General features: G+C 37.0%; 1 protein-coding gene across 1 annotated transcript in view; it reads left to right on the top strand.

Annotated features, from left to right (window-relative positions):
• LOC114472820 (probable E3 ubiquitin-protein ligase HERC1) overlaps positions 1–9,184 on the top strand; it is a 68,279-nt gene extending 59,095 nt beyond the window's left edge. The window contains exons 68-80 of the mRNA XM_028462079.1: positions 559–714; positions 794–916; positions 1,486–1,588; positions 1,735–1,904; positions 2,492–2,630; positions 2,735–2,904; positions 3,020–3,195; positions 3,901–4,066; positions 4,140–4,216; positions 5,175–5,427; positions 5,524–5,676; positions 6,890–7,195; positions 8,672–9,184. Coding sequence (XP_028317880.1) covers positions 559–714; positions 794–916; positions 1,486–1,588; positions 1,735–1,904; positions 2,492–2,630; positions 2,735–2,904; positions 3,020–3,195; positions 3,901–4,066; positions 4,140–4,216; positions 5,175–5,427; positions 5,524–5,676; positions 6,890–7,195; positions 8,672–8,857 — 2,178 coding nt within the window. The 3' untranslated portion in view covers positions 8,858–9,184. The remainder of the gene's footprint in view (positions 1–558; positions 715–793; positions 917–1,485; positions 1,589–1,734; positions 1,905–2,491; positions 2,631–2,734; positions 2,905–3,019; positions 3,196–3,900; positions 4,067–4,139; positions 4,217–5,174; positions 5,428–5,523; positions 5,677–6,889; positions 7,196–8,671) is intronic.
• The last annotated feature ends 3,599 nt before the right edge of the window (positions 9,185–12,783 follow it).

A 12,783-nucleotide genomic window follows, 5' to 3' on the forward strand; every position in this document is an offset into this window, starting at 1 on the left:
AGACTCAAAGCGCGTACAGAAACCATTATTCACACCAGTCACTCATACTGGTGGTGGTAAGCTACATTGTTGCCACATATGCCATTTCGCATCTACGGCCCGTCTGACCACCACCAACATTCATCCACAATTTATACCCATTCATACAAGGCAATGTGGTTAAAGGATACAACGACAATGATTTTCCTAGAGCGGGATTCGAGTCTCTAACCTTTTGATTATTGGACGACCCACTCTACCACTGTCCCACGGTCGCCCGATATTTATGAAATTTGACTGAGTTATGTTGGGTTGGTTCCTTAATCACTTGTTTCATCCGGATTGGATTAGTTTGCGTATTTTATTTGGATATTTTGAAATAATGGTGGTGCCCATACATTTGGACCTACTGTATTGTTGTTAATGGGGATGCCTTTAAAGTGTGAATTATCACTGATCCAGATAACTGCGGATTTCTGGATATTTGGCACTTGGTGAAGGTTTGCGCTTTTTCAGTGCTTTTTTTATTCAGTTTGTTTGGGTGTGATTCAATGTCTCCATCATACTTGTCTTTGCCAGCTTGCATGTGGCTTCCGGCACTCGGCTGTGGTCACTGCAGACGGGAAACTTTTCACCTTTGGCAGTGGAGAATCTGGCCGTCTAGGTCAGAGGTCAACGTCCAATAAGATGCTTCCTGAAAGGGTGTCAGCCCTCGAGGGGTACCATGTCGGACAGGTGAGAAACTCACAGCTTTTGCTTGAACATCTACTTTGACCTATTCTTTGCAAGATAACTTGGTTACGCTTTTCATCAGGTGTCCTGTGGGCTCAACCACACTTTGGTGGTTTCACTGGATGGCATGGTTGTGTGGGCATTTGGAGATGGGGATTATGGTAAATTGGGAACAGGGTCTTCTACAGCCAAATACTACCCTCAGGTCAGTGAACGTTGTTATTTATGCACATTTACACTGGAGCGATTCAAAACATGTGCTGTGAATGCAAACATGCAAATCAAGGTGATAAAATGACGACAGCGGACAATTACGACAGCGGAACCAGCCACAAAACAGTGACGTGGTAGCAGCGGGACTCTGTACAGATGCGCGTCATGCTTGTAGAAACTTCTAATAACATGGGCAAATGTTGATTTTTCTTAATAGCTTTTATTTGTATAGTTTTCTAGCTATTTTTGTAGTCATCTTGCAGTGCTTTTGATTATTTTACTCTGATTTTTTGTGTATTTTAATGTCATTGACATTTTGCGCAATTTTGTGTGTTTACTTTTGGGGCCGGCAGCAGTTGCACATCTGCACTAGACACTGGAAAAATTGACCCTAACTCTATTTAATTGATGTAGCATCCCCCCCCCAATTGTGTTACTGTGAAGTTGGTCTTAAATTTCAGTTCAAATGGCAAAAAAAAGTATTAAAAAGTCTTGAACTTAATTTGACTGAAGCTGTAGGAACCCTGTAACTACTGTATTAATATTGTTTTCTGTTCTTAGAGAGTGGAGTCACTTTGTAACAGAGGAATTAAAAAGGTCTGCTGTGGAACTCAGTTTTCTGTGGCCTTGGCCTGTGATGGGCACGTTTACACTTTTGGACAAGGTTTGTTTAAGTTCTGTTTATTTTGACTTTTTAAACCTCATACGTTTCAGTTGTTAAAGCTTTTAATGCTCTCTGAAAATGAATCCACTTGATGCAAAAAGCACCAGTTCAGTTGAATGACAACTGTATCTTTGCATGCTTTTCAGAGCGTCTGATTGGTCTGCCGGACTCCATGCTGAAGAACAGATCCTGCCCTCAGGTGGTCCCGTCCCTGGAGGGGCTCTTCATGGAGGACATCGCTGTTGGCTGTGAGCATGTGCTCGCCCTCTCTTCCACTGGGGACGTCTTTGTGTGGGGCTGCAACAGTGAGGGTCAGGTAAAGACATCCCTCATGAAAAATGACACACCTACACATCATAAGAGTAGTTTACCTTACAACGCATGTGTCAAACTCATGGCCCGGAGGCCAAATTCGGCCCTTTTGGAGTATCCAATGCGGCCTGCAAGAGGAAGTAAAAATGACAGAGAAAACATGAATCATTGTGTAAATGAAACAACAATATTTGCAGGGGTCACAGTTTTCGAGCTGCTTATATTGCATATCTCATTTTTAATGTTAAACTGTTGAAAAAGCTCAAAATTCTCAAAAAATCCTTCAATTTTCCCCAAATAATTAAATAACTCCCTTAATAAAATAGAAATCAGTCACAAAATGTAGGAAATTTAAAGTAAAGATACTGTTGGGATTGATATCTGTCACTTACTGCTTGGATTATCTTACATATTTAGTGTTTCATGTATACGTAGAAGTGTAAACTAGGGCACAATAATGTTGAAATTACTAATTTTCCCACATAAAATCTGTGGCCCACTTGAGATTGAGCTGCTCCATAGTCGGCCCCTGAACTAAAATGAGTTTGACGCCCCTGCCTTACACGTTTTAGCCTGTATTTTATGTTTTAGCTTGGCCTCGGACACACCAACGCAGTGAAGGAGCCGATATTGGTAACCTCTCTTCAAGGCAAAAATATAAGACAGATCTCTGCTGGCCGCTGTCACAGTTCAGCATGGACCACTCCATCTACCTCCATTAGAAACTCAGGTACACCCCTGGCACAGCAGCTCCTGTAACACACAACTATACAACCTGCGTTCCACAATGAGGACACAGACGGAGGACTGTTCTGCTCTCTGCTTCCTCATTAGGTGGCTCTGGGATTTTCCAGTTGGGTCTTCCTCAGTCAATCCCGCCTCAGTACAACACACTGAAGGACTGCAGCCCCAGTGTTCTCAGCATGCGCCTCAAGGTGCTCTACCGCTTCTCTGACCTCATGTACAAATCCTGGAGGCTGCTCAATCTGGATGCCAAGCTTCAGGTATTTTCAATTACTTTTGTTTTTATTAAAAGACTTCAAACATCACCAAATGCCACCATTGCACAACCTGTTCCTAGTTCCTCCGCATTAACTACAGTTCCTTTGCATTTTGCAGACCCAGGGTTCTTCCTCAGGCTGTAATTCAGGGACGTTAGCCATCATACGAGGGGATCTCAGAGGTCTGCTTTCACCAAAGGTCAACATGCTGCCTTTAGTCCGAACAATAGGCAGAACAATGACCCAGGGCAAAACATATGGACCTCAAATCACTGTGAAACGGATTTCCACACGGTAATGATGCACTTGTTAATTGGTGTTTTAAAGTATGTACAATAATTATTATAATGCAATAGGTTAGTATAGGGTTTTTAAACCTTGGGGTCGTGACCCTGTGTGGGATCGCCTGGAATTTAAATGCGGTTGCCTGAAAAGTCTCATAATTGATTAAAAAAAAAGTTACTGATTAATTTTTTTGAATTATTATTTTCAAATTTAAAACAACTGTATTCTATATTTTCACTTTCTCAAATACAAATTGAAAGTATGATAATATAATATTAAAAAAATATATCTAATAATATAATACAAAATTGAATCATGTAATGTAATATAAATGTTCACTAATAATTTTTTTACAATCTTCAACAACTGTATTATACACTTACTTTCTCAAATACAAATCTAGAGTATAATAATATAATATAATGTTAAAACAATTGAAAAATTAAAATAAATAATGATAAATTACATAACAAATAAATAAAAAAATATAATTGATTATAAATGTTCACTAATCCTGGCTACTATATTTTTGTAACACTGTACAACAAACAGGATCAAAAACTAATTTTGAAGGAAAATAAAGTCAGAAATTCGTGATATACGGTAAAAATGGGGTCACGAGCCAAAAAGGTTGGGAACCACTGCATTAGTAGGAGCATATTTGTGCTCTTTTTCCATAGAAACTTTAATTTTTTTAATTATTTTCTTTTACAGAGGGCGTTCGAGCAAACCCATCTTTGTCCAGATTGCCAAGCAGGTTGTCGGTCTGAATCCTTTAGAGTTGCGGCTGCCATCCCGAGCCTGGAAGGTAAAGCTAGTGGGAGAGGGAGCAGATGATGCTGGTGGAGTGTTTGATGACACCATCACTGAGATGTGTCAGGTGGGTTAAAACAAGACCTTAAACAAACACTACTGTCACATTCATTGACTTTTTATTTGTCTGTTTGCTCCAGGAGCTGCAGTCTGGTGTCGTGGATCTTCTGATTCATACTCCTAACAGCTTTGCAGATGTGGGCTCCAACACTGACAGGTGCAATAGTTTCTTTTTGTTTGGGAATACAATGGTACACAAAGATAATACACAATGCACATATTGCTCATTCTTTTTTGTTTTTTTACAGTGAAATTAAACCCAACGCCCTGAAACGAGGGTCAAACAACAACAGTATAGGAACAGTAATAACAATCAAATACCATAAACGGTAAATAGTAACAATAGAAAAAAAGATTAAATTAAGATTAAATCGGGCTTTCGCCTTTAATTGGCCATGTAATGTTAGTACATTATTGGAATTTGTCTTCTGCAATTAACCCATCCCTGAGGATGCAGTCGGCAGCCATTTTGCGGCGCCTGGGGAGCAGTTCGGGGTTAAGGGACTTGCTCAACATCCCACAGTGACGGCCCCGGTGAGGCTTGAACCGGCAACCCTCCGATTACAAGTCCAGCGTCCTTAACCACTAGGCCACCACTCCCATAATGCAAATATAATAATAATGTATTTACATACACATATACATAAGAAAATTATACATACAAATAAATTAGAAATACATTTGCCCAAATTAAGTCACAAGTACAAGTGAGTAACTGTGACGTCCAGTACATTGGGTTACATGAATGATGAGCACAGTGGCATTTGGAATAATAACATGAACAAATAAATAATGCTAATAAAACAATACTAACACTAAAATAACTAAATAAAATTCAAATAAAATACATTTAAATAAAAAAATTAAACAATTGAATTAAAATAACAATGAAAGAAAAATAAATAAACAAAATGTAATTAAAATAATAAATAAAATTTTAATTAAAAAAGAAATAAATAATTGAAATAATAAAATAAAAATAAACAAAATTAAATAAAAGATTAAATTAACAATAAAATAAAAAGGGGGATGGGGAAATTGTTTCTTTATTTTTATGGGTGTTATAAAAGGTTAATGCATTCATTAATCTGTAACTCTGCTTCTTTTGGTTGCAGGTTTCTACTGAATCCCGCTGCACGCTCCGATGATCACATGGTCCAGTTTCGCTTCCTCGGTGTCCTCATGGCCGTTGCCATCCGGACCAAAAAACCTCTGGACTTGCATCTGGCTCCTTTGGTGTGGAAACAGCTTTGCTCTATGCCGCTCGGAGGGCCCGACCTGGAGGAAGTGGACCTACTGACGTACAGAAACCTGCAGGGCATCCTTCACCTCGAGAACAGTGGAATCACTGAGGATAACTTCCATGTGGTGAGATATCGTGCAAATGAATGAATTAATGCTACGTGTGTAGATTTATTGTCTTTAAATCTGACTGAAATCTCTTCCTCAACTTTCTGTCTAAAGATGATTCCCCTGGACTCGTTTGTGGCCCACAGTGCAGAGGGAAGGCTGGTTCCCATTGTTCCGGGAGGTCAAAACATCCCTCTCTCTTTTGCCAACCGCACAGAATATGTGGAGAGAGCTTTAAACTACAGACTGCATGAGATGGACTCACAGGTTTGGAGAGAATATTATGGATATATTGCAAATGTCAGCCTTGAAACATGATGCAGATATTTACTTTGTAAACAGCAGCCTTTAAAATACTTATTGGTGCTTATTGGGGTTATTTTGCTATTATCTGTAATTTACATCATTTGTCCTTTGAAGTTTTATCTATGTTATAATGGCACTCGGCTCATCCATCTCTTGTACCACCATGTAAAACGAATCTTTAACACCAAGTTTCAATGAGACATGATAACCTCCTTCTGCTTTTAAACTTTTTACTTGCAAAAATAACAGAAAGTTACAATGTCTGAAGCACGGTCAAAAGACTGTGTTGCTTCCATCACATATTTGGCTTAACAAAAATGATTGACATATGTTACATTCAATCACTGTGAAGAATCATCCCAATATTATGCATTTTAAACTAATATAAAACATACGAATTATGATAAATTTATTAATTCTAAAAAGAAATATGGATTTTTTTTTTTTATCACTCATTCAATCAAACAACACAAAATAACAATCCTAAAGCTATAAAAACAACATAAAATAACCTAAGATGAATAAATAATTAGTTAAAACCTCATTTGAAAAGGTGGGTCTTGACCCTGTTTTTGAAAAATATGAACGCAAATATTACTAGTATTAAAATTGTATTGCTGGCCCTTACATATGTTATATGAAGACTAACCCTATTTTATTGAACATCACATCCATCATAGTGTTCGGGTCTATCACATCAGCATTTTTTAATGTTTATCTATTTTATCCCTTGAGCCTTATTTCCTGTTAATGCATGCAACTTCCTGTGTGATATAAAACATAGACCTAAATGAGTCACTTGCTAACTGCTGCTGCTTCTATCAAACTACGTTGTGCCCATAATCATAACATACAGTATAGTGCTTATGGTATTAAGGTAGGGTTTATAAAATGAAGCACCTAGGCATGTGGAAAGCAGCTAATTAAGAATATTGAACCAAATTATGCATAAAAGGGATCTCCACCCACATAGAAAGCTAAATCCAAAGCTCTAGTTCTGTCGAACATTAGAATAAAACTGAAGTGGCTCTATACAGCACTATTGTATGTGTTACAGACGAGCCTCCTTTGTTAACACCCACCTGTCTCCATTAGTGCTCACTACACTACACAGAAGCCTTGTTGTTGTTGTTGTCGTGGAAATCAAAGGCGAGTGTGATGGTGTTGTGTCCAGGTGGCAGCAGTCAGAGAGGGCATGTCCACCATCATCCCCGTCCCCCTCCTCTCCCTGCTAACGGCCCGGCAGCTGGAGCAGCTGGTCTGCGGCCTGCCGGAGGTCTCCGTGGAGATGCTGAAGAAAGTGGTGCGTTACCGTGACATCACAGAGAGCCACCAGCTGGTTGGCTGGTTCTGGCAAAGCCTGGAAGAGTTCACTAACGAGGAGCGAGTTCTATTCCTGCGGTTCGTCTCCGGCAGGTCCAGGTTGCCCTCCAACCCCGCAGATATCGCTCAGAAGTTTCAGATCATCAAGGTGGACAGGGTAAGACCAACAGGGATGGAAGTAACCAGGATTGGGGTCAATTACATTTTTAATTATAATTACGCTTTCAATTACCCATCTTCAATTACGATTACAGTCCCCAATTACAATTCAATTACAGATATTTTTTTATTTTCAAAAAGTCAATTACAATTACATTCTCAATTACTAAAGTTCAATTACAATCACAATAACTGAGCCTAAAATAAATAACCTGATAAAAGTGAACCTGCTTCCTCTTGTGTTAGCTTTCTGTTAGCATCTCTTATGATAACGGCTTCTAAATCAGCTGTAAAATACACTACAAACAAATATCTATCATCTTATTTCTTCCTATCTATTGGTTACGTTGTTAGGCTTCCTAATCAATACAAATATAGGTTTTAATATTTTTGGTGTTTGGCGTCTGAGCATTTTTTATGTCAGTGTACCCTTAGATTTCTTTTTTTTTTTAAATGGTAAGATGTGGGAAAGCTTGATATGGAACATATTTTAATGAACTACAATTGTAACTGTAGAACTTTTATAAATTCTAATTGACAATTTTTATAGAATTTTCATGGCAATCACAATTACAAAGTCAATTATCTAAACTCAATTACAATTTAATTACGATTACGACGGCAACACATTTTTCAAATTACAATTATAATTGCGCTTTAATTGTTATTAATTAATAAGTCAATAACGTAAGTGGCACGGCATGATTGGTAAACAACGAGTTAATAGAAGAAAGAGTTGTTTTATTTTATAAGAATGTGGTTGAATGCAGTGAATAAGTCAGAAACTGTTGCATTTAAAGAGTAAATACATCCAAAAACCACTTGTTTCTGCTGAATACAAATGTATTTGTGTATGAAGTAGTGCTGTTGACTGCCCTCTATGGGTTGTAACCCAGCTATTACAATGGATTTTTGCTATTGGCTGAAAACAAGATCATGTGATGTTTTGGGACCATCTTGCATCACAAGCAACCTCTATTAGCCCCGCCTCTTTTATAAAAACTAGCACCTGTGGACTCTACACTCTGTGGTGACTAGGTTTGATTGACAGAACAGTGAATAGAGAGGTATATTGAGTAATGAGTAGCTAGTTAACATAGCATAGATTGTTCATTGGAGATTTTATAGTGTAGACTAGGCATATCTTAACTGCTTCAGAAGCCCCACCCATAATCAAGTCATTTGTTGAGTTTCCCTCCCCTTTTAGTTCATGCTTGATGTGCATAGTGTTAAAGATTATAAAACAAGATTTGAGAAGAGACAGTTTCATATGATAAAATTATTAATGTGGAAAATGCCAAAAGAATAGAAATAGGTCTACTGATTCATATTTTGTGCAGTAAAGTCATTAAAATACCTAGTTACTTTTGAAAATAAGATTTCCTTTTCTGAACGAAAAATTCAATGACCAAAACATACACTGACCGAAGACTAAAACAACTGGACAAAGCGTTAATGAAAGCTTGTCTTTCAGCCAATCAACGGCCTCCCGACTGCTCAGACCTGCTTCTTCCTGCTCCGTCTGCCTCCGTACACGAGCCAGGCCGTGCTCGCTGAGCGTCTGCGTTACTCCATACACAACTGTCCCTCCATCGACATGGACAACTACATGCTGACACACAACACCGACCCAGCCGACAGCTCTGACAACGACGACTGAAGACGGCGTACAACGACGAATGTATCTTGTCTTGCACATTATGCACTGAACACAGACTTTTATTTATTCGCCAAACTTGTCAGACAGTGTATGGTACTGATTTTGTTTAGTTTTTTTAAAATCCTGTTTTGATTTTCTAACTGTGCACGGTGTGGTCTTTATTGTTGTGCTTACAAAACTGTCATTCAACAACTACTACAGGGACGATAAAATGATTTACGAAAATATGGCACCTAGGCCACAACTAATAAGTCATGTGCCTGTTTATCTGACGAATGTAATTATTTATTGATCCATAAACGAGCTTCAGGCGGTATTTATGTAAAATAAAAGAGTGTTTAAACAAGAGCATATGTTGGGAATTTGTGCTAAATATATTTGTTGGCATTTTAACAGATACTTAAGTTAAATATAGAGTAAATGAGGCATTTAAACAACAGGATGAGTTCAGTGTTGGCATGTGGGGTGCAAGAAAACATTTGAAAGTGTTGATATATTTAGTCTAGATATATGAAGATAGACATTAGACAATTTTAAAACCCTAAGACCTAAAAAGTAACACTTTGATTAAAACATTATTGTTACATTTCCTCTTATTTACACTGCAACGGTAAGAACAAATTCGCCTGTTAATTTATTGCATTATCTCAGCACCAGCTGTTTGTGCTTTAACTCTACATTTGTAGACGAGGGCACATTACATGGTTTTAGTGCGTAAATCAGTGTTTTTCAACCTTGGGGTCGCCTAGAATGTGTTAAAAAATAATTACTGAAATATATATATATTTTTAATTATCCTTTTTTTTTTTTTTTTAAATAAAACAATCTTAAACAACTGTATACTATACTGTAAATGTATTTAATATAAATGTAGTTCAAATAAAAGGCAGTATAAAGAAAGAGAAAAAGGATGATAACGGGGAAAGAAAATACAGTATAAAAATATCTGAGCTGGTCCATCTTGTCACATTGTGCACTAACCCTGGATACTGTGTATTTGTTACACAGTACAAAAAAACTTGATCAAAAACAAATGATAGAAAAAAATGATTTGAGGTCACCAGAAAAAGGTTGGAAACCACTGCACTAAATACTCCGATCCCTTAGAAAAGGGCTTTGATTAGTTCACATTTTAGGGGGACTGCAGTGAAAATAAACCCAACTGGGGTCAAAGTGTTTTGATCAGTTATGTGTGAGGGTGCTCTGATTATCACTGGCATCATTTCAGAGTGTTTTTTGTGCGGTCTACGACTTAATCTCCTGAAAAAAAAAAAAAAGTCTTAATGGATTTTTTGGAGCAGCCTGTTGACCTAATCCAAATATAATTGTAGAAAGTAGGCTACTTCAGATTGATAAAGAATGGGGTGAATCAGTAAGGGGAGCACTTTGGATACTATTGCTAAGTTGTTTTTATTCAAGAAATGAGCTCATGAGGCCGAGGTTTATGGGGCGCTGATTGTAAAGTTGCGCATGCTAAAAAAAAAACGGCAACATTTAGCAACAACCTGCGTTTGAATTTAATTTCAGCAATATTTTTTTTAAATGTTTCTTTTCTTGTAAAAATATAATATCAATGTTGAATCAAATGTAAATCTTCAATATTACATCTAAATATGAATCTAAATCTCATATTTAAATGTTAAATGGTAAATCTATGTAAATGTTAAATCTAAATGTTACATCAAAATCTATATTCTACATCTAAATCAAAATGCTAAATCTAAATGTTAAATCTGAATCTAAATGTTAAATCTAAACGTCACGGGTGAACTTCACCAGAAGTACCAAAATAAAAGCTAATTCCGGTGAATTTTGCATTCGCTAATTATTTCGTTTCACCCGTGACATTTAGATTTTGATGTAATATTTAGATTTAGATTTAATAATTACACTTAAAGCTGATATCCGGAGTTTCTGAGAAATCTATGTTTATGTATGATTCTTTTGAAATTCATAAAAATACCTAACTAGTCTTTTACTATGATCAACTGCCGGTGGTCATTCATATACATTAATGTATTTAAGACCCTCCTTCGTCCTATCGACCCCTATACAAATGGAAATGATCACCGACTGCGTCCAGCCAATAGGCTTTGACTTCCTGTTTTTGAGACCGTCAATCAAAGTGAATGTGGAACTGTGCACGGAAACAAGGCCACGCATCACAACAGCAAACAGGTGAATATGATTTTGACTCTTACCTGATCCATGGACCTATATCAATGCGACCCTATTATGTTACGCGATGAGTGTGCAGAAAGGTAGAGGCGTGGCTTCTGGTAGATTGGGAGAGGCAGTGGGAGGAAGTGAGGCTTTTTTGGGCGGTACATTGAGACACAGCTACATGGCCAGACTTAAAAGAGTTGATTCCCAGACTTCTAAGGTTTTTTCTGATAACTTCCGAGTTATCCAAAACCAAATGTCAAAATAAGTATATTTAGTAAGCAGGTGACCCCACCATTATTTTTTTTCTGTGTTTGGGATCACCTGTTTCTCTATTTATTCTATTCTATAAACTGGCACTCTGATCAGGGTGTGCTCAGTATTTAAACCAAGGTTAGGATTTAATATGACATCATTCTTTCTGCCTCAACAACAGGAAAACCAAACTTGGAAGATCTTAATGTTATCGCTCTGAGTCGAATATTGTCCTGAGTCAGCACAGCTGGTGTGTCTGCAATTTGTCTGCAACTGAAAGGAAAAAAAAAAAAAAAAAAGTATTTCTGCTGTGACCTTATTACGCATCTGCTTGCCTGTGAGCCGCGTGGCCGCTGAGACCTAGTTCAGGCCCGCAGCGGAGGAAGTAGAGGCCATTCAAGGTGTGAATATAACATCCATCTCTTAGCTTAACAGGTACATGCACTTTTGAAGGCCAAGGCAAAAGGGGAATAGGGTGTGAACATGTATACTGTATATAATGGAGGGACAAGTCTGGACAACAGACAACACAGAGACACTGATCACAAGAACCTCTTCAGACCCAAAGTACAAGCTGTGCAAAGATGCCTTTCATTAGACATGTAAAGAGTACTGATATATCCTACTCAAGTACAAGTAAGTCATACATAAAATACTCAAGTACAAGTAAGTCATACATAAAATACTCAAGTACAAGTAAGTCATACATAAAATACTCAAGTACAAGTAAGTCATACATAAAATACTCAAGTACAAGTAAGTCATACATAAAATACTCAAGTACAAGTAAGTCATACATAAAATACTCAAGTACAAGTAAGTCATACATAAAATACTCAAGTACAAGTAAGTCATACATAAAATACTCAAGTACAAGTAAGTCATACATAAAATACTCAAGTACAAGTAAGTCATACATAAAATACTCAAGTACAAGTAAGTCATACATAAAATACTCAAGTACAAGTAAGTCATACATAAAATACTCAAGTACAAGTAAGTCATACATAAAATACTCAAGTACAAGTAAGTCATACATAAAATACTCAAGTACAAGTAAGTCATACATAAAATACTCAAGTACAAGTAAGTCATACATAAAATACTCAAGTACAAGTAAGTCATACATAAAATACTCAAGTACAAGTAAGTCATACATAAAATACTCAAGTACAAGTAAAAAGTAGCTCAATGAAATAGTACTCAAAGTAAAAGTTACCACTTACTTTCACGCCCATGTTTATTTTGGTAATAAATCTTACCATGGTTCCCTTGCATACAGTAAACATCTCATGTATAAACTTAAAAAGGAAGAGACACAATCTTGCAAAATTGGAACCTAATTTTTTTCCCACAGGGATCTGTATAAATCGAAAAGTTTGTCAAAATTTAGAATATTTAAAAAAAATAAAATAACACCAATGAATTCAATTCAAGTATAGATACATTTATTAACTCTACAACCGTGCCATGCCAAATGTGCCATGTTGTTAACCCCGACTTGAACC

The sequence above is a fragment of the Gouania willdenowi genome, chromosome 12 (genome assembly GCF_900634775.1).
Source record: "Gouania willdenowi chromosome 12, fGouWil2.1, whole genome shotgun sequence".
NCBI lineage: Eukaryota > Metazoa > Chordata > Actinopteri > Blenniiformes > Gobiesocidae > Gouania > Gouania willdenowi.